This window comes from Aphelocoma coerulescens, chromosome 5 (genome assembly GCF_041296385.1).
Source record: "Aphelocoma coerulescens isolate FSJ_1873_10779 chromosome 5, UR_Acoe_1.0, whole genome shotgun sequence".
Lineage (NCBI taxonomy): Eukaryota > Metazoa > Chordata > Aves > Passeriformes > Corvidae > Aphelocoma > Aphelocoma coerulescens.
Window position 1 is genome coordinate 28,632,560 of NC_091019.1, and position 23,081 is coordinate 28,655,640.

The following is a 23,081-nucleotide window of genomic DNA, read 5'->3' on the forward strand; positions in this document are numbered from 1 at the left end:
CACTTAGGATATGTAGCCTCCCCTCCCTTTGACTCTTTACCCCCACAGATCCAGCCCCAAAAATTCCATTTACCAAGTGAAATAATTTGGATGACAGCAAAAAGAGGGTTAAAGACATTTATAAAAAGTTGTATTTACAGACCATTGCCTAAGCATGAAACTCTCCAAACAACAATTTCTGTAACCTTTGTGTACAAAGTGCATGTCTTTCCCCTTTCTTCTCTCTGCAGCAGAAGATGGGGGTAATGGAGTATCTCTTTTTCTTTATACCCTTCTACCCCCAAGACAATGGGAGTAACAGCTGGGTCAGACTGAAGGGGACAAAACCTGTTGATGACTGGGTCATCCACAGGCAGACTATGAATAGTAGTTTAGAAGAAAGTAAGGTTAGGAAAAGAGAATCTTTGTTTACTTGTTCAGTCTGCCCAGTGGATTCTCTGTGGAAAAAGAACATAAGATCAGTGCCCCAGGGAATGGGAAGGAAAGGTTATTCAGCTATTCATTAAATTTATTCACAGACTCAATTCAACCACTTCAGGTTTCTCAGGTACATTTGACTCAGTTTCTATTTGCAGCCTTGTTGCTCTGGGTTCAAACACAGGCTCCAAAACTGAATCTGATTATCCCAGTGGGAGATAACTCCTGTACTCCCCAAGCAGTTAGTTGCATAAACTCACATATAGCCCCACACTATCTGTGCCAGGCAGGGATGAAAGGTTTTGGACAGCAAATGAAAACAGTGCCAACAGCAGCCCATTGCTCAGGACTAGCTACTCAATCTAATCCTTCTTTGAAACAGCCATGAGAGAGAATCTTTTGCAGTGCTACTCTCCCTTGCACTTGTTAGTGGCAGGCAGAGGCTGTCTGCCAGCACTGTGCTGACCTGACAAGTAACAGGACCCGACAAGGAGCGTACGGTTAAGAGCCAGGAAAGCTATGCAATCACCTTGCTAGGCTACAAAGCACCAGTGTGAATGCAAGGGGCAAGGGGGAGCAATGGGCAGGGCATGAGGTACAGGAGTTTACTCTGTGCAAACTCAAAACACAGATGCCAATACAGAAAAGAGCAAACAGAATGGACACTGGACTCTGAGCTCGAGGAAGACTCACTTCAAGGAGCTGATGTGTAATACATCCTCTATCAGTATGAGGCACTGCACAGGCTACACACCAGACAGGGGTCACTTCATTTGAGCGCTCTCATTAAGGGAAGGAAATGCTGCAGAATGCTGGGCCCAGGTGTAGCTTCCTTATTACTTGGATCAGATCTACTCTTTCAAAGCACAGATACTACTTTTGCTCATATCAAGGCATGATCTTATTCTCTGAAGAATTCCTCCTTCTCAGAGTCACAGAATCAACTAGGTTGGAAAAGACCTTTGAGATCACTGAGTCCAACTTATGACCTAACATCAGTATGTCAACTAGACCATGGCACTGAGTGCCACATCCAGTCTTTTCTTAAACACCTCTGGGATGGTGACTCCACCACCTCCCTGGGCAGCCCGTTCCAATGCCCAACCATTCTTTCTGTGAAGAACTTTTTCCCTATGTCCAGCCTTAACTTCCCACAGTGCAGCTTAAGACTTTGTCTTCTTGTCCTGTCACTGATTGCCTGGGAGAAGAGATTGACTCCCACCTGGCTACAACCTCCTTTCAGGGAGTTGTAGAGTCCCTCTTTCCCCAGATGTCAAATAGCTCTGAAGCCACCCATTCCAGGCAATAGCACTATGGCTCACCTGCAGTGGCAAGGTTCTTTTGTAGGGAAAGTTTTAAGTGCTTTTCAAGTGTATCTGTTCTTGTGCTACAGTTGACCTTCATTTTGTTTCCATCCCACATAAGCACTGCCTTGATTAACTCAGAAAGCATTTCCTTCCTTGTCAGCCTAGCCTAATGAAAGAAATATTGAGTTTTCCCTGTTCTCTCGTAGGATGGGTACTCTCATTTTTGACACTGTAGCAGCTTCCTTCTTAACTCCTACTATAATTTGAATTAATCAGCATACATCACTACCTAGTACTATTGATGAGAAAGGATGTTCACTATTTCTGAGATGTGCAGATGCCTATTCTTACATCAATGCATCAAGTCACGTGCACTGAGCCATTGTCAGAAAAGAAAGATACACCTGGGAGTGAGCAAGTTGACAGAAAGTTTTTGCCCTCTTTAATGTGGGCAGATTTTGGGCATGGCTGAGAAGAGATGTATTTGGCTCTCTGGAGACCAGAAAGCCAAGTATTCCCAAGCACGAGTAATGCAGTGCCCTTCTGTGGCAGCTATTGGAATTACACGGTTATATGAGACCCCGGATTTTCTGTTGCGGATCACAAGTTCCAGTCCCTCTGTGGCAGCAGTTCCTACTCTTCTGGTCACCTCTTCAGCACTCTCCCTCTTCACTTGCAAGGTGCTTGTCGCTGGCTGCAGGAGAAAGCAAAAGAGAGAATTTGCCTTGACCTCCCCTGTCATACCGAAAAGTTGGCAGAACATGTGACCAGCTGCTTCCCTGCCAGGATCTGGAGCATTGCAGGCAGACGAGTGGCCCTGCTTGCTCTCCTGCTCTAGCCCATACCCTCACCAGACAGGCAAACCTGGCTGTGGACAGCTCCAGCAGCAGGGCACCTCTCTTCACTGGACAACTGAGCTAACAGCATGTTACACAAAATCAAAACAACTGGCAGGCAGACCACTGCCGTATTACTGGGCTGTGGAAATACACTTAGGAGCCACATCCCTCCACAAGGAAGTCCATTTTGTTCATTAAAATGGTGGGAGTAAAGATTGAGCCTTGTTAGCTTCCAGAACCAGGTAGTTTAAGCCAGATCACACTAGGAACTACTCACAATCACGAACTCTTTCCAGGGATCTCTGAAGCTGGGAGACCTGTCACTTTGGCTCTTTTGTACAGTTCTTCAGTGCACGGCTCGTCCACTCCCTCGTGTTTGCGTTTTGGAGAAGCCTGGTCTGCTTGAGACAGCCTCACTGCTGTAGAAGGAAGAAGAGTCACTGGAATGGTTCCCCTGTGTTTAGATGGCCTCACAAGTACACCCTGGCCTACCCTGCCCCAGAGCTGGGAGAAAGAAGACTGCACAAGCACAGAGACATTTGGTCACAGCCTCCCTGAAAACTTTTACAAAAAATCTTTGTTAAAAGCAGAATTAAGTCACCCAGAACAAACACAAAAGTATCCTCCTTTGACAGAGGACAGCTTAATTATACCTGATTAGCCCTACAGTGATCTGCACTTCTACCTTAAGTGGCTGTATATGATCCCATACAGGCAATAAAAGATTCACATTAATGAACTCTTATTCTTCAGCCCTTTTAGAAATGAAGGCTCACTGGGGACTTCTGAAGAAAGAATAAAGGAATGTGAATGTAATCTATATTTTCCTAGCTACACAACCTCTTCTTATTAGCAAAGGTCATCTCCTGCCTATAATCTTTAAGTTGACGTGAAACTCAAAAGCACACAAATAGCTCCAACTCACCTGTACTGGTGCTGCAGCCCTGCCCTGAAGCTGAGTCTGTGACCGGGCCACTGAGATCTTCCACACATGAAGGGACAGATGCCAGTAAACCTAGAGAACGGCAAGAAGATCTTAGTTAAGAAACAAAGCACACCTGGGCTGGGAGAAGCTCTTCACACAGAAATACCTTAGTGATCACCAACCAGCACACCCATATCCTAAAGCAGGAGGAGTTCAGAGCTGCACTCACCCAGTGCTGACCACAGACACACGGTGATCCAGCAGTGAATTTATTTAGAATACACTGCTTAGGTTCTCTTCCGAAGTGAAGAATGCACCATTGGTGGTACATGGATGGTGCTATGCTATCAGCAGCTCTCAGACCTAAACAAACTCCACTCTTAGCTGTCTGAGAACATAATGGAGCTCTCCCTGGAAACCAACTGAGAAGATTTGAGAGGGACTGCTTCCTCTTGCAAGGACAGGCCAGAGAGACAAGTAATACCTATTTTAAATCGTGACCTTTCCTCTCAGCATTTTATCTCCTGGTAAAGACACAAACTTTTGCAATTGCTGGTACTTACAGAGGCCCCTATAGCGTGACAGCTGCTGGTAGATCTGCTTCATGCGCTCGATGTTCAGTCGGCTGGTCTCTGCATGGTTCACCATGGGTTTGGGGTAGTCCACCCCAATGATGCACTTGGCTGCCTTCTGCACAGACTCTGGGGCATTCCACGGTTCATATATATATCGTGAGGGGAAACCCTTTAGTTTGGGCAGATACCTCCTGAAACACAAATAAAAAGCACACACAAAAAAATGTAGCACACACAATGCACAGAAAGTACCGTGCACCTGTGAGCCACTGATTGATTTGGGCTTACAGATCCAGAAAGATAGATCAGCTCCAGTAACATCACTCACTTTACATAGTCACCACTGGGGTCTGTGCGCCGTCCGAAGCCCACAGGACAGTAACAGTGGAAGAACTGCTGGAAGAACGCGCTGCATGAGAGCCACATCCAGCTGCCTGCATTCACGCTGAAATCTGCATCCAGTAACAGTTCATCAAACACCTGCAGCAATTGGAGGAAAAGGCACTGAGACCATCCCTGGGCAGGACTTTGTGGCAGTAGGACCCAGGATTGCTATTTCAAATGGCAGGCACTGAGCTATGAGAAGAGAGCAGCAGCACAGAGGTGATCTGCTGGCTGAAGTCAGTTGGCTGGTCAATGTATCTCACTTCCTGACACTTTCACTTAGGGAGGCATGGTTTGCTCACACAGATAAAGCACTGACTTATCTCTCATGCAGCTACAGACTAAATCACTACCTAGTGTTGCAGCAAACTTTGGGTATTGATCCTAGCCTGGCAGGCATAACAAATGTAAAGCACCAACCTTGGGAAGGAGAGGATGCTGCACAGAAGAACGTGCACCAAAGCAACAATAAGGAACCCCTCTGAAGGTCCCACAGCACACTACCACCACGAGGCAGAAAGGTTTCAGCAGTAACTCACTCACATCCATGCACAGATGCTGCACTTAGGCAGCACTTTTAATTATGCTCTTTGTCAGCTCCCCTGCCTCCACTTTTTGCGTAGGGCAGTATGTACACTGGGTAGGTTCAAGCTGTCTGTCCCTTCAGATGGCCCAACAGGAGGATCTTTTACCTCTTTCCTTGAGAGACTCTAGACTCAGATTTCACAGTCATGGAGCGTTCCCTGACCGGCACGGTGATGGATTTTATAATGAGGAAAAAGGTCCAGTTAAGAAGTGACATTAAACTTGCAAAGAAAACAGATGGACTGAGAGAATTTTCACAAAAACCCCCCCCAAAACTAAAAGGTCCCCAAAATCCTAGTCCATATTTACCAGTGGGTCCCACATACATTTAGTTATGGTTACTTGAGGCTTGTGATACTGTCAGAGCCTCACGGTAGAAGGCAGAAAGAAGTCAGGCTGTTGGCTGTCCAAGAGCCTGCTAGCAAATCCTGTCTTCCAAAAGAGCAAAATCCATACCTGTGTGCCCATCCTTGCAGGAAGTGCCAGGGACACTTTGTTTTCTTTATGACCTCCTGCAAATATCTGAAAATGCCAGGACTCACCCTGACTCCTGACTCCCAGCTGATCCAGAGGTCACCCCTGGTCAGGAAGCAGGCCACTGCGTGCCTGGCCAGATGGTGGATCCACCCTTCTTGTCTCAGTTGAGTCATGATTGCATCAATCCAAGGGAAGCCTGTCTTGCCCTCTGCCCACTTTGCCAAGGCTTCAGGGTTCCTGTCCCAGGGGATCTGTATGCAGATGGGATTCCCCTCCATGCGATCGAACTTCGGGTTGTTGGTGGCTGCTGTGTAGAAGAACTCCCGCCACAGAAGCTGTCCGTACAGAGAGAGGGGGGGTGTGCTGTTCCGCTTCACCTGTGCGGAGGGAACACGGATATTCACAAGCATGAGAAGGACTGGCTTCATGAAGCTGAGCTGTGAGCCACCCATGCATTTACACACATTTCCCGACTCAGCTACTGACCACTGCAATAAAGGAGCTCAATGCCAGATCACTCCTTATCAGAAAGCCCAGATGGTAAAGTCAGAGCACTGACATGGGTTCACTCAGTACAGTGACAAGTGACTGGAACTATGTAAAACTAACAGTAAAAGGCTCTATGTGGCTCATAACATGGAAGTCCAGACTTCCACCAGATTTAAGGCCTGTGTGAGTATATACAGCAGAATTACTTTTTCTTACCCAAAAGCCTCCTCTGTAGTAGCAACAAGCTCAGCCCAACAATCAAACACCAGGGAGGCAACTGTATCTTTTGTACCAATTCTGGCAGCATCATGCTGTATATGCTCAAACCCCGCCTGCCTTCCAGGTGAACCTTTTGTCTTACCTTCTTATACAGCTCCCAGAGGCGATAGTAAAACAAGCGGCAGGACAAGCAGCCAAAACGCAGGTAGGGACTGAGTCCTGTAGGGCTGGCCAGCAATGAATTGGCATTCATCCTTGGTCTTTCGTAATTCGCAACCCATGCCTAGACAGATCCAGGAGAAATAAGCCAAAAACCCCTTGTATTTGTGGGACACTGCTAATGACAAGCCTCTGTGCAGGTGGTGAGGCCACTCAGGTCTGACAGCAGTGCCTCTTCTATTTACTTCCAACCACTGCTGGGAGAGATCTCCAGCAGGCAATCCCAAGCCCCATGCCCCACTGAAGAAATGTAAAACCTTTGCTCCAGCATTTAAAACCAGTCCGTTATTTTGCACAAGAGGATTAATTTGCTTTGCATACAGGAGCTAACAACCCTGAGAGCTCCTTAGGATACAAGGTAATACAACTGTTTATGTCCAGGTATGTCTATCTCATTTCGCACACTGAACAAGAAGATTGGGGAAATTCAGACCCTTTTGTGGAGCATTATGTTGATAGTTTATTCTCTCTTCAGCACAAGTATTTATGCTTTGATTTCCACATCAAGCCACCCAGCATTAAAGAAGTACAAAATGCTTAAAATTGAGTCATGCTTCTGCAGCTGGGCCACCTTTCATTACTTTGAAATTGCCTTGTGCACTATAATCAAGAACACAAGCCCTACTGAAAAAAATCCGATTATTTCAACAAGGGGCTCAAGGAATGCCAGCCTGTGAGACACCCTATTAAGAAGCTGATGAACAAGGGGGAGGCATTCTTTTGTAAGCATGTACTCACACTAATACCTCAGGTGAAGATAAAAAGAGATGGTGTGCAGTGTGTTGCAGGGACTGAACAACTTATGGGAGAATTTCCAAGTTTGCACTCCTTTAAAGGAAACTGAGAGGTAGAAACAAGGAAAAGAGTCCCATGTGCTTCAAACAGCAGCATAAATAGCATACTGCTCTAAATTTTTGGGGCCTGAGGAATCCCATGAGCTCCCTGCTCCACACACAACCCAAGATCACAGGAATACTCCAACAATAACAAACACTCCTTTCCAGAGTGAATGCTATGAGCACTGCTAGGAAGAGCAGGGAACAGGGTAATGAGCAGCACTACATTTTTCATTTGGAGGCACAGTCTGCAGGAATCACTGCTTAAATAATGGGTTACCTTTCTTTCCAAGTGTTTATCCAGCCGTGCCAGAGCTTCCGTCTCCCCTCCTTGCCAAACTGCAGGGGCAAGACCATCTGTAGGAAAGCCTGAGAGAAAGAACTTTGTAAGATTTGAAGCCATGCCTAGACAAAGGCCATAGATACGGGATTAAGCATTAACAACAGCAAGACAGTACATACTACAGTTGCCTAACATGGCTTATTTGCTGCTCTAATCCTTGTACAGCAGGCAAATCATGTAGGATATGAGGAGAGCTTGCTCATGACACTGCACTTCAAGGGCCTCTCCCTGCAATGCTTCAGGCTGCCTTATGGTGACTTTCCCCACTGCTCACAGCCAGCATTCTCTCTGGTGTGTCAGCACTACCCACAGGGTTCTGCTCCAAAGGCTGAACAGCTGGCAGTAAAACATCTGCTCCACAGCTCTGCCTTACAAAACACCTTGCCATCAACATCAGCAGCTCGCAAGATAGCCCAGCTGCTCCTGGTGAAGCTCCTAATTCTGCTGGGGCTGGTGATGGGAAAGGCACTGGATTAGTGCAAAAGAACCACTGCAAACAGGGAAGCAGTAATGCAGTCTCCCTGCACTGCTCTGGGATGACAGAGGAGCCTCCCCTGGCAGCAAGCAGAGCAGTGTAAGGTTACAGGCAGTCTCACATTTGGCCAGACAATAAAGAAGGTAGATCTATGCAGAACTGCAGCCTTTAGGATACACCTGTTGTGAAGCCCCACGCTTTTACACGACTGTCGAAACTGCGCCTTAAGGTACCAGGAGATACTTCCTATAAAGCTGGTATGGAGCCTCCAGTCACACACACAGACAGTATTCTGCATTAGTCCTTTCTTCCCTTGCATTTAGATCCACTTCCCTGATGTAGGTCTTGCATTCATCTCCTCCTTCAAGTCTTACAGGACTGTAAGGCACAGCAGGATGAGTGAAAGAAGTTTTTGTAATATCTTTTGTCTTGCTAAGTTCCCAAACTGGTGCTGCTTGGCAGTAACTGAATGAAATTATCTAAAGCTGGTACAAAGTTAGTTTACCTCTTCAGGTCTGTTACATAATGTGCCTGAGACAGCTGTAGGAGGAAAGCAGCTGCTGAGGACATGAGATCCTAATACAGTGGTTACATGCTCAGTATAGCAGAGAATATAAGGACAGATGCGGAGGACTTTCAGAGCAATGCTAAAGGGGATGCTGGGCGTCCACAGCAGTGCAAGGGATGCCAGTGTGTTATCACAAGGTCTGGCACTTGCTGAAAGAATTAGGCTGTTCTATGGCTAGAGGCAGCCCATGTCAGGTAAGAACACATGCCAGCCACTGGAAACAGTTCCACGAGATCCCATTTCAGCTGGCAGTAATCCTGGCCTTCACTCTTGACACATACCCAGCTCTTCCAGGGATGGGACCCCATAGACATCATCATGGTTTTCCTGGATGTCCACTTTACATGTTTCCATCTGCTGACTTATTACAGTGTTCACTGGCTTCTTTGGGAGCTCCATACGGCTAATGATGGCCTGGAAGCGCTTGTAGGTGAGGGGTGGCTTGTGGCCATTCAGCTCAATTATTCTGGAGACAAAATAAACAAGGTGAAACAAACAGCCTCACTACCACAGAAGACACAAGGAAATGACATCCAAACTGGACCCTGCTATCTCTACTCAGGATAGCCTTTCATTCTGGATACAGAAATCCTTATAGACCTATATTTCACTTGATGCATCCCTCAAAGGGATATTAAAATCAACTGAATAAAATCCTAAAATACATCAGAAGACAAAATAGCACATACTTCCTCATCTCCACAGGGAAAAAAAAAAACAAACCCAAAACAGCTACAGCTGAATCAGGCTGAACATCACATCTCTCTCCCAGAACTCCTCATCAGATCCCTGTATTAAATCTTTATCTGATTACTGCCTTTCTGTCTCCCCAAGATGACAAATCCTAGATCTGCATCTGTTCCCCTGACACCTTGTGATATCCTAACCTGATTCTGACCTTACTTCCTTCTTGTCTGACACAGAAGACCCAGCCTGTTAGTGACCCCTCCTCCACCTATCTTGGATGAGACAAATCCCAGTTTGCATCATTCCTCTCTCCCCATGATTAGAGAGATCACCATCCTCCCCTGTGCCATAAGGTCATGAGCAGCCCTGTCTCATGGTATGGACCTCTGTCAGATCACACTATGGAAAAAGACAGTCACGGTTCCCCATTCCTCTACTTCAACAAGCACCCACAGCCTGCTGGGGCCATGCGGTCTTATTTTTCCTGGGACTGAGAGCTTTGAGAAGCCCCATGGGCAAGGTAAATTTCCCCAGGCTGAAAGATGCCATTTTTAACCCCTCTCCTGCAGGAGAGGCAGGAGTTAACAGCAAAGCCGACAGCACAGGGATCGCCAGCATTACATAAAGCGGAGGCAGGCAACCCCACAGCTCACACAGGAGCTGCAGCACAGCAGCCTTCCCCACCCATTACAATCAACAGCTTATGCAAGGGGCCGGTCTCAGAGCCGAGTGTTCCGGCGGCGCCATGTGCCGCCCCTTCCCCCGGGGCCGCACGTGTGGCGGGGCGGAGCGACACGCCGGCGCCGGGCGCTCCCGCACGTGTGCGCCGCGGTGACCCGGCTTCCCCGCCGCACCGGGAGCGGCCCCGGCCGGCAGCCAGGCCTCCCACCCCCCGCCCCGGCCGAGTGAAGCGGAGCCTTCCCCACGGGCAGCACGGCTGAACAGATTAAAAATGAAGCCTCCTGCAGTTTCCTCCCGGTTTTCTGCTTTTAAGTTGTAAACACTGGGAGATAAAGACATTAACGAACAGGACAGGGAGGGAAGGCCGTCGGGACGTGCACAGAGTCCAAAGCACTGTACTTTTTTAGTGCCAGGCTATGAGCATGGCCACAGTGTGGGCACAGCACTCTGACATACACACAGAGGCAGATGTATTTGTTTGCATTTGCCTTACAGCCAACACTTACTGTCCTGCATCACCACACCACAGCACATGTCCTCTGCTTTCCTGCATACACTTTTTCGCTGTCTGTCTCCATGTTCCGCCCCAGAGATGGCACGAAATGATAGAACTCTCATGAATACTACCCACCACAATCTCCTCTGTGTCTGCTTTGTGAGCCCCCGAACAGGACCAGCCAAAGATCCCCAGAAAATCAGTGTTTCCACTGGATGAGAAGTGAGGCATTTCCAGTTACAGCACTCTAGAGAGGCTCACTTGTTTCCATAGGAATTCAGAGCTTGGAAGAGAAAACGTGACAAAGCTGCACCATGTTTGCCCTGAGGTGCTTGGGATGGGGGCAGGGAAGCTGCTTCTTCCACACTGCCTCTTTTTTCAGTCCTCTTCCACATGCCTGCTAAAGCCGCCGTTCAGTCCGAGATCCACACCATTATGCAAGATCCACAGCTAAAACTTCTGTGGACAGCTAGCTACTTGGAGCAAATCACTGTTGACTGGCAGATGGATGCCAGCATCTGTACTTGAAATCCTCAAGGATGTGAACCTGAGTGAAGTTACCTAGTACAGCTCCTGAATTCCTCAACAGTTACTGGATCTGGGACACAAATAACTTTAAGATAGGACTAGGACAAGTTGCACATTTCACTGCACCTGACACGGGCATTATGCACTAAATCTGGACCTTTCACAGTACTGCCATGAAAAGAAGTATTGAATATCTGGTATTGCACAATACTGGATAGTATACCACACGTACTAGGTATTGTAGTACGGTTCAGCCTTCTGTACAAAAATTTGCACAGGAAGCTCCCCAAGCAGGAGTCCTTTCCTTCCTCATACTGACCTTCTAATCCAGACCATATAGTTCCATAGGACTTTCAATGACAAAAAAAGGGAGGCCCCTCTCCAGGACTTAATACTCTCACTTCATCCATCTCCCCCAGCCCAATTTGCCACATGTGGCAATTGCTCTAGTTTTCTTGAAGCAGAACAGAGAATCACTGTATTCATCACATCACACAGAACCTAACCTTAGTGAGCACACCCAAAACTGGCTGTGCTGCCAAACTAGCAATATGCTGCCCAGCACTATCTGACCTTGATGCCAGAAGTTACGAGGGTCTTTTTGACCATCAGTCACACAGTCATACTTCACCTCAGGAAAGCAGGCAATCTAAATCTGACCAAACATAGTTCCAGCACTGCTATGATTATTATAAGGTATCCTACAGTCAGTCACCTGTGACAGCAGTGTCTGCACACTCAAATGCACACCCTCACAGGTGTCAGCTTCTGACTCACATCTCCACAGCAGTGCCCCTGCGGGATGGCTAGTGGGCTTAGGAAAGCTGCTGGCCTCAAAAACCTGACACCTCAGCTCGCTTGCAAATGACAAGGCTGGGTTCTGGCAAGGGACTGGATGTGCTCCCCCGCTTCCTTGCGGGAGGAAGAGCTGGCTGCCAGCACTCAGCACGCAGGCTGCCCAACGCACCCCAGTACCAATTCACGCGGACTATTTCGTTAGCCTTGCCAGCTTATGCAATTGCTCTGATCTAAATCTCTGCTCCAGAGAGCTCATGGAGGACTTCATGTACACAGAACAAGGGGTATTTCTACAGATTCAGAGAGGAGAGATGGAGAGATAACCAACTGATCTGTTCATCCAACAGATGCTGAGCAACGAACAAATAATTCAACTTCTGCAGAAACACTGAACAGATGAGAGATGAAGAAGTGACTTGATGACAGGCTGGGTATAGGCAGTGGGGAAAAAAACCTGACACCAGAAAACCATGCAAGACAGGAGAGGATAACAAGATGTGGCAGGCAGAAGTTTGACTAAACCTTAAAAATAACCCACCTTTTTGGCATAGTGTACTGGCCTGCAGAACCACCAAAGTATGCATGCTTCCCCATGCTTTGGTTCCTTTAAGTTAGTACATGCTCCTACGAGAACACATTTTACTGTCATTTCAGCCTTAGGTTAGGGTATTTGAAGACAAGCTGATCCTGATGCATGCTACAAACACACAGGATCACAGTGTTCTTTTCTGACCTAAACCACTCCTGCTGAACAACCCAGCCTGCCTGGGATTACAGAAACCACAGTGCTGACCATCAGTAAACACACTACAAAGGATTTCGATCCTAAGGAGGAGAAAACAGGCAGATCCAGGGAAGAGACAAAACAACCTGCCATGTGGAAGTTGTCAGACAGAATAATTGTCAAGTAAAGGCTTTGAGCAAGCTCAGCTGATACCCAAGAGATTATCTTTTCTGTCTGACTTCTACAATCTGAACATTGCTAATCTTGACTGGGAATTCTCAGATTTTCTTAGGAGTATTTACCAGCAATGATAATAAGTTTCTATACCACTCTCCTTGTTTTGGGGAAAAGGAGGGGAAAGATGCTCTGATAATTGCACAGCTATACAAGGGGCACACTGTAATCTTCCTACTGGGTAAAACTGGTCAAATTCACAAGTTAACTGAACAGGCTCTTGGCAAATGTTCGAAAGGAACTGGTGGAGGTGGTACCAGGAATACACTGCAGGGGACAAGAGGAGATGTGCTGGATTCATTTATGTAGGAGTGAAAGAATAGTCTAAATTGTTTGAAACCAGGCTGACAATCTTGTCAGAAACTTGACTAAAGATGAGAAATAGGATGCCACCACCAGGTATTATTATCACCTGCTAATTATGCAGGAGAAACATGAGGGTGAGCAGAGGGACAACACATACCATGAGTTAGAAGGCTGGGTAACACAGCTGGAGGGAGAGATACTCTGAGACTTCATACAGTATCAAAACTGTATTACCACCTGCTGAAAAATCTCAGAGATGCCAAGAACCAAGAAATGTCAGAGTAACTGGAGACTTCAGGTACATCCACACAGACTGGGTATCTATCACACCCATCAGCTGCCAAAACCTAGTTTTCTAGTAGCCATAAATGACTGCTCCATGGAACCAGAAATCAAGAACCCACAAGGAGTGTCACTTCATGATTAGGTCTTAGACAGTGCTAAGGTATAGCTAAAAATGTTAGTTATCAGTTGCCTGCTCTAACTGTGACTTTAGCATGCATCAATTTAACACCCTTCTAGGAGCAACAATACCCTACTGATGTGAAAAAATTATTTCAGAAAGATCACAAAAGTCAAAACAACTAAAGAATAGCATTGGCAAAGATAATAGAAGGCAGAATCCTTCGGAAAAATGAAAACAAAGATAGAAACCTACCAAACTTTAGTAGGTTAAATTAAAAACCACAGCCTTCTTGCACCTCCTACCTAAATGAAAGTTTGAGAAACCTTAAAAAAAAAAGCGTAAGTAGTAAAAAACCAAAAACAAACCAAAGAAAACAAACACCCAAAAAACCCCCAATCAAAAACATCCCCTTTACAGACACTCCAGGATATTTATAGGGCTAAGAGTTGATCAAGTCATTAAAGAAAGGAGAGGCTGTAACAGCACAAGAAAACCCCCGCATATATTTTTGCAGGTGTATTCACTATGGAGGTATCTAGGGAGGTTATGACTCTCAGGGTTTTTTTAGGAAAATGTATCAGATGCAATGACAGACTGGGATATCAGGAAGAAGTACCACAAAACAATGCTATGCTTGAAAAGCAAAAGCTTGCCAGGGCCACCCAGAAATATCCACCCAGAAATTGTAAATGACGTAATGAAATACACAAACAAATAGCTGCTGCATGTAATATAAAACTGTCCAAATACTATGAGGGGAAAAAAGAAAGCAAATACATCTCCAGATTTTAAAAGCATTTCAGGAGCATCAGAGGGACAAATGAATAGACTGATATGAGCATTAGGCAGATGGGTAGAAAATACTAATGGAAACAGTGAATGCATGGATATATGCAATATACTGGAGAGTTAATGTGGCCTTGGTAAAGGGAAGTTGTGCCTCAAAATCTATTAGAGACATTTGAGCCTGGGGCAAGGGAGATTCAGTTGATATATCCTATATGAATTTTGAGAAGCCATCTGACTAGATCCTTCACTGAAAAAATTTAAAGAAACCACAATAATTTGCAATAAAGGAAAAGGTCTATGCAGACAGAAAATTCTTTGAGATACAGAATTAGAGAAGGAATCTATTTTTCCAACAGGAAGAGCAATCCTACACAGAGCTGAGCTAGGGCTTGTGCTGCTCAATATTTTTTATAAAATATCTGTGAAGGGACAAGAAAGAGCACGAAGATAAAGTTTACTGATGCAATAAGCTATCTGAGATAGTTAAAGATAAAAGGTAACTTAAAAATTTCCCTATATACCACACGACTAGCTGACAAAAATATCAGATGAAATTGCAGTGTTGGTCATGTTGTTTCTCCATATGCATAGCTATGCAATCTTAAACTTATTTATACCGTAGCAGCCTCTCAAATAGCTATGACCATTCTGGAAGGAAGCCCTGAGACATCAGTTCAATGTCTAGCAGCACTCAGAAAAAGCAAAAATAATGCTACTGACTATTAGGAAAAGACAGGACACATTATAGCACTCTAAAAATCCATGCTGTTCCTACATTTTGCACACTAATTGTAGTTACCACCACTGCTCTCCACCTCTATAAAGCATAAAGTATAAAGAAAGTATGAAGTATCCTTTATATAAAAGTATAAAGAAAGGTGACAAAACTCAGAAGAGATATAGAACAGATTCCACCTGAAAACTTAAATGAACTAGGACTCTCCACCTTGGAAAAGACATAGGTGACATGAAGAAGAATGTGATGGCCATTGACACTAGAGGGGTGAGGATGTAATAAACACTGGTAATAAATATGGTTTTCTAATACATAATTAGAAAGAAGCACCTGCTCACGAGACAGGTTTAAGAATCCTCCTCACTCCAGAGACAAACATTTCCACACAGTATGTGCTAACTGCAGAGCTCCTTCCCATAGGAAATTATGGATGTTAAAGATTTATAGGAGAAATTCTACATTCAGCATTACTGGCACAAGTCACATCAGAAAAAAATGGGGAAAGAAAAAACAAAAGCAAGCAACCTGTAAGAATAGTACTGAAACACTGTACCGACATTGAAGTCAAGCATACCCCAGAGTCTTAGCTGAAAGACTGTCACCACTGTTTAAAATCCCATGTACAGAGAGAGATTTATACATAAAATAAGTAAATGTATAAAACCCAACATCAAAACAAACCTCTCCTACAGCAAACACACAACAAAGACAAGACATTCAGGTTTTACAATAAGGAAAGTTTGTCCCAATCTACCTTGTTTTACTTCTTCCAGCTGTCCTTGCACATCCATCAGTTAAAAGCCCTGCTTTCATAACCTGTTTGAGACAACAGCTCAACTACCTTTATTACAATGAAGCAAGAAAAAGCAGTCCATACATTGAGGACATGCTCAAGGAGAGCAATCAATAGGACACAGCTGAGCAAATTAAATGACAGTCAAGTACAGAGTTTAATAAGCTTAAGGCAACACCTTTCTGTACATTCACGTCACTGTCAGCACTTTGACGTGTTCTTATCAAAAGTTGAGTGTGCAGAGTAATCCTTGTAGGCTCACTCAGGATAACAGTGATCAGTGTAAAGGAGGAGACTGCAGTCTTTGCAGACATGACAATCCCAGCCTAGCCCAGGCAGCACCTCTGCCCTTTCTCTCCCCATACCTGTCCAGGTCATAGAGGGTGTGGGAGTTCTCTATCACCACTTCCACACCAGCCTCCTTGGCCAGTTTGATAATAGCTGCATCCCTCTCCTTTCCAAACGGCTCCGAGTCGTATTCAAAGGTGAGACGAGTGACTCCCCATTCCTGCAAGAAAAACAATACACCCAGATGTCAAACAGAAGACTCTTTCTAACCAGCACAATTACAAATGAAGATATCAGAATTCCTGAGCAGTTTAAAGTCCTGGAAGCTTTGAGAGTGTTCCTGTGAGGAACAGCAATCTGGATTTGAGATAACCAAAGAAGGAACAATTTTATCAGCTCTAGCAAACATCACATCTACTATGCAAATTTGTAGATGTCAGGTTTAAAACACATCAGAGGAGGTTCAGTTCTTGTCTATTACTATTCTTAGGTTTCAGCTCAGTCCCCAAGTCTACCAACATCAGGTTTTGTTGCGCATGCTGTCCCAAAGTAACCTTACTATCCTCTTCCAGCATTTGCAGAAACAGCATTTCAGAAAACTCTTTCAATAAAAGTTCTGCTCAACCCCATGTGTTTTTATGTGGCGACATTAAAACCAATACATTCTAAATTTTTCTTGGTGTCTCTTTAAAGACATCACACAGTAGGAAACCAATGTCCAACCCAAACAGCAAGAAACAGAGAAATGCAGGACGTAAAATGGCAACTTCCTGGTCTGCACAGTAGAGTATGATACTGCAATTCAGATTTAAAGTCCTGCCCTCTTGGAGTAATTTTAGAATCACAGAACTATGGAACGATTGGGGCTGGAAGGAACCTTAAAGAACACCTAGCTCCAACACCCCTAGTCAAGCCATGCACTTATTCTGATCTTGATACCTTTAATAGATCCCTCACAAATTACATGGTATAAGCCTTATGAAAGAGCATTCAGCCTCTTCCAGGCTTTTCTAGAGCACAGATTGTTCTCAAAGTCTATGGCCTAGTTTTCCTCAGAAAATGAATCCTATGAGAAGAGGTTTAATGGTTTCCACAGCGACCCTCCCAATACATCCATCAAGCAGAGCAGCAGCCCACAGATTTGTTTAGCAAACACAACCAGAAATCTACAGACACTTAAAAAAAACCCTCACACAACTAAGAACCACGTTCTCCAAGTGAGACAGTCTAAATCACCCCTGTGATTTAGATATACAGATATCCTGTGATATCTAGATATCCTGAGATATACAGGATACTTTTCTACCTGCCAAACAGAAACACACAGCACGAAGAACAAATGTGGCTAGTTTCCTGAAGACCATTAAAAATAATGCCAAAGGTGGAGAAGGGAATTTAGAAGCAGAAAACAACTGTACAAGCCACCTACATTTCTAAACTTGCAGATTCAGTCCTAAATTTAATTTTAGGAAGGACACAGAAATTATGGTTGGTACAGTTGCTACCAATATTGGTATAGTTATGTACCAATGAATGTACATCTCAAAGAGATCCTCCACTCATTTTTCAAAGTAAGAACATGACGGCATCCGTAACTCAGAGCAGGGATCAGATGGACCCATTCCAGGCCTTGCCACGCTCCTATGTGATTTAACAGCTCCATTCTAAACTTTTCTTTCTTCTATAGGAAAGCCAGTATCAACTGGAAGGCTTGGATAAGATGGATTTGGTCTCAAAGAAATACACATTACTACCTTGAAAGAATGGAATGGAATAAAAAAACATTAAGCCTTACGGAGATTTTAGGTAAGCATCCAACACTCTACTTCCTAGTTTTGAGAAGGTCACTGCTCTGTGTAATGCAATAGTACACAGGAAGCAGAGCACAACCAACCAGAAAACCTGTTACCTGTATGGCAATCAATTGCTGCAGATATACAAAAGAAGAGTCATGACTGACAACTTGCTTCTTAGTATCTAACCCAGAGCAAAGAAAAAACGTAGGGGGAAAAAAACACCAAAGGGATTGTGAAAACACTTCAGTGAACAATCAGTGCAGTTTGATAGAAGAGGTAAAACTACAAACATTTATTCTGAAAGAGTGAGACAAAAACTTCTGCAAAGGTTAACACATTGCTAACAAGTACACTTGTCATGGTATCCATGCACAGAAGTGCCTTTGCAGTGACTGTTAGTGACAACATAGCTCAGCTACTGGCAGCAAGAGCAGAAACTACATTAGCTCTAAGTATTGAAGTAGCAAATGTGACATAACTCTCCTCTCCACAAAAGCTGACAGCAAGGCACAAGCTGCTGCTAATGCACTGTTCAGTGCAGCAGCTCTGGAGAGGCCTCAATCCCCACAAAAGCCATACATTTACCATGTAATAGCATCACCTTTACTTTACATTCTTAGCTCTGTTACAGCACATCTGAGATAGTCATCAACTCACTTGCCCAGACAAAACAGACTGCAAAAAAGCAGTTCTGGCTGATTACACAATCAGTCTCTCCAGACTTCAGACTCTGCTAACTAGTTTTTGTTCTTTAACCAAAGTGAGCATTTTTCTCCAAGAAAGTTTTAATTATCCTGTGAATACCCTGAACTGAAGAGGGCATGAACAACTATTAGCCAGAACTTATTTGCAGATCAAAAGAAAAAAATAATCCAGACTCTGAAAAGGCTAAAAGCAGCACATAGTTTGTGTCATGTGTTAAGATGCAGAAGCCAAAATAAGTATCAGTGCCCCTTCTCATGTGCGCAATCCAGTTCCTCTCCCCAGTACTAACGGCCCTCCTCCAGCAAATACACATCAGAACCATTTACAGAAGGAGGGTACAGATTCAAGTTTACCTCTCCTTCTGGGCAGCTGGTCAATAGTAGGATTTGGGGACACTAGCTCTGTCAACCCTATGTAAGGCACAGCCCACATGACAACCCCAACTCACAGGGCTATTGGGAGCTGTGTTTTATTTCATTTAGTTTTGTAACACTGTCAAAGATGTCATCAAAAAGCTTCAAAGACTTTGGGAAATACAATTTTAGAGCAGGATGGAGAAGAATGATACTGTATGAAAAGCCTTGATATTCAAGGAGATGCTCTTGTTAGCCCTGACATCTGCAGCACTGACATATCACTATAGAAAGGTACTCCACTAATCCATCATTGACCATCAAGGTAACTGCATATTCCATATCCTAAACGTACATCAGCAGGAAGCTTGGACCCAAGCTATATTCTGCTGCTGAGATGACTAAACCACAGTCTTGAACAGAAGAAGAAAAGGAAGGTCATCTAACAGAAATGTTCCTGAATTTTGAAATTTTAACACAAAATCCTATTTGCAATTCACATACAGATCAGTGTACTTTCTTCTGTTGTCTGTAAAAGCCTATGGACACAGCAATCTTCCTAAGTCAAAACTGCAGTAAGCAAATGGCCAGTAGGGAAGAAGCTCTCAACAGAGAAGGGTCTGCGTGTCACAGAGAAGCCCTGTGAGAGGTGACTTAGAGAAACAAAGCTCAAGACCACCATCCAGAAACAGAAGCTTGAGCACCCTCAGACTAGGTTACACTCTACTACTACATTTCTTTGCAAGTCTGAGTTCCCATGTGGATCCCATGTGGATCTGGCTCCCAAGCTGGCCCTTATGGACAGTAGTTAGTTAGCTGTAGCTAAGGAGGAAAGTTTGTTACAGTGAAGAACTAGTTATAGTTAAAGAGATGCTGAGGGAATCACCAATCACTAGGGAGTAAAAGCAAGTTTAGCACCAGGTCATCAATTTTTCTTCACTATGCTCCAAAAATTTATTCTCTTACTTTAAAGAGTCTTGGGAAGACATCTGTTGGCTGCCCTCGCACGACAAACAAGCGAGAGTTCAGTTTCCTTAAACTATTGTCCAGATCTTCCAGGGACTGGAGAAGAAATCTGCAGAGAAGAAACAACAGCAGTTAGTGTCAGTCAGATGGGTTACAGCTAAAAGGCAAATGAGAATTTGCATGGAACCCCAGCAAACCTGCCATCACCAAATCAAACTGGAAGTTTGGACAAGAACCAGAAAACAAGAATTCATATTTATCCCTGGTTTGTCTAACAACTTCTATGAGATTGCAGCATCAGCTAGCTCCCATCCACTCATATGCAATTTGTGCTTGTCCAGATCCAAGAGGTTTTCAGGATTTTCTTCTTACTGCAACCCACTTCCTATGTTCTCCCTCAGAGGTGGGAGAACACCCCTGTCAAGTGCTCTCTTCACATGGAGAAAAGCATAAACTATGTAATTCCCTTCTGTACATTTTTTCACAGGTTTTGGGGCAAGAAGGGATTTTGCATATGAAATAGAAAAATTTTGATGCAGTACTCCAAGGAAAGTAATAAAATACTGCAAGAACTGTGCAGGTTCTACAGTTCTAGCTACAAATACACCATGTCACAGCAGGGAAATGTACTCTCCTAGCTCATCAGTAGCACAAGACTGAGCACCAAGATCTCCCAAGGCAAGAATTATCTGTACTTTGAATAATTGCAAAGAGAACTGCAATTCACCTTGCACCATGAAGGCAGAGATGAGAGCATACCAAGACATTCATCTATTCCCTCTCACCCCAAAACTCTAAAAACCCATGTAAGTGCTTTCTGCACTTAATGGTATGTCTTACTGATCCCTCACTAAGCTAAAAACCACCAAATGTATAATATTTGCTCTCCCAGTCACACATCACCCCATTTACACAGTAACTTCACTTTGTTTTGTTTAGCTCTGCAAAAGACACCAGCTTTAAAACTTTAGTCTCTCCTCAGCACCTGGCACTGCTGGCAAACACACAACCCTTTGTAAGTGAGCCTACCAACCTGTACCTTTCCCTCAGTCCTCCATGCCCACTCTGCAGTGCGATCTGCGAGAAGCAAGCATCTGCTTCAGCTCCCTAAAGCTAAGGAAAGCTAAGCTACAATTGCACTGCAAAGTGGCAACTTCTGTCTCCTCAGCTGCACAGCCCATAAGGTGAACTGTGAGCTTCCAGATAGAACAAGTTCGCTCTGCACTTCCCGGGGGAGAAAAGGGCGCAGGGTTCACGGAAAGAAGGGCACTCTATCACAAAGGAGAACACCCAGAACCCGGTCCAGGTAACCTAAACAAACCACTCCCTGAGCCCCAGCCCACTTCCCATTTATTAAATATGAGCATCAACTCTCCCAGGTGTTCTAAAAATTTTAACAAGCATTAGTTCCATATGGCTCACACATGCTGTGCAGTTAAATAACAAGAGATTTTCAACATGATAAATTTATGACAACTAGGTAAAACACAAGCATTTGCCTTTGGAGAACAGAACTCTGAATACAAGTATTTGGATTTAAAAAATTAGCAAAACAAAGCCACGGCTCCCAATGGGAAATAATGGAATTCTGGCCAACATAAGTAACTTGCTAATATGTTTTTTGCTTAACAGCCAGCGGTGCTAGTTTCTGACATCTGCAGTAATTCCACACCTCCAAGAAAACATTATTTTTAAAAACTTTCCTTGCTCATATATTCCATGATTACAACATAAAGGAGACTGCTATCTGCTCCCCTCCCTTTGCAAGGCTGGTGAAAACAAACTAGGATTAAACAGATCAGGAATTAATCAGTTGTGGCACCACTTTGGTTCTTCCAAATGAGGACAGTCAGCAACAACACCAGCACGTGAAAGGCATTTCTGCCTGCTGCTGCCTGTAAAGAGCCTGGTCTATGGAAAGATCACTTCAGACTCCTATAACAGAATTCACAATTTTTTGTAATTTCAATGTCTACATTGAGATAATTTCTGCACATTTACAATTTTTAAGCCATCCTGTACTGTGGGGTTCTAGAAACACATAGATATGGCCCATAAATCCCATTCCTTGAGAGGAAGCTAAGGTCCACAGCAGAGGCAACCAGTTACAACTACAGTTTCCTTAGTGCACAGCCATGTGACATTTCCAAGAGCTCTCAAAGGATCTTTAGCCAGGTAGTTGTCCGTCGACTTCCTCTGAGGGGGTAGTGGGAGATCTGCTTCACTTGTATGCAGGGGAGTCTTGTGCAGGAGAATCCCTACCTGGCGGTTCCAAATATTTAGGCTGCTGAGACCTGACACAACAGCATTATGTAATGTTACTGGCGACAGGTACATGAGGTCTTGATCTTTGCATAGACATGACTCATGCTATACATTTTTCCATTTGTACAGATGAGGAAAAGCCCACACAGCTTCATCTCTACTTTCTTAGCAGCAGCCGATATGTATTTCCCTAAAAAATCTGAGGGATGGGAGGAACGGAGCTGCGTGCGCACATGCCCACGCGCGCCCGGCAGCCAAAGGGCAGAGGGAAGGCATGGTGCGGTCACGAAGCTGAGGATGTTTGCCCTTGTCTCTAAATTCAGGGAGAAGGGTTTCCCAAAGCTAAACATCCATCGGTTGCTGCTCCCATACGCTCGCCCTACTGATAATGAGGAAGTCTAATGACATTACATAAAGTTGAAGGCATCCTCCCACACAGTCAGGCAGCACCGCTGAGAAAACCACGGCGAGGCCAAGCGGACAAGGCACAGCCGCCCTCCCGCGGAGAGGGCCGAGGGGAGCAGCGAATGGGCTCGACACGGAAGCGTGTGCTGCTGCGGCCTGACCGACACGGCCCGCGCCGCGCCCAGAACGCTCCGGTGCTGCGGGAGCTTCCTCGTCCCGCACGGTCCCACCCGCGGCCCGCAGGCCCGCTGCCACTCACCGCCAGCGGTTGATGCCCACGGCGGAGGAGGCGGCGAACCAGGGGTCCAGGATATAGATGCAGCGGAGGGACGTGGCGTCCCGCAGCGCTTCCTGCAGCGCGGGGTTGTCGTGGAGCCGCAGCCCGCGGCGGAACCAGTGCACGGAGCGGCACAGGGCCGGCGCCGGGCCCAGCGCGGCCGCCGCCGCCGCCGCCATCGCCGCCGCCC

At 45.1% G+C, this 23,081-nt stretch overlaps 1 protein-coding gene across 2 annotated transcripts; it reads right to left on the reverse strand.

Moving 5' to 3' along the window:
• Positions 1–103: 103 nt before the first annotated feature.
• Positions 104–23,081, reverse strand: CRY2 (cryptochrome circadian regulator 2). Of its 2 annotated transcripts, none has more exons than XM_069017346.1 (12): positions 22,874–23,081; positions 19,945–20,053; positions 16,202–16,344; positions 8,940–9,124; positions 7,553–7,641; positions 6,360–6,500; positions 5,575–5,886; positions 4,392–4,543; positions 4,052–4,254; positions 3,489–3,578; positions 2,841–2,979; positions 104–2,418 (listed from the first exon to the last, which is right to left on the reverse strand). In XM_069017346.1, the coding sequence occupies exons 1-11, from the start codon at positions 23,068–23,070 to the stop codon at positions 2,843–2,845; spliced, it is 1,758 nt and encodes a 585-aa protein (XP_068873447.1). In that variant the 5' UTR covers positions 23,071–23,081; the 3' UTR covers positions 104–2,418; positions 2,841–2,842. The 2 variants fall into 2 exon arrangements, with proteins under 2 accessions (XP_068873447.1, XP_068873446.1); XM_069017345.1 differs by having other exon boundaries at positions 2,841–2,982.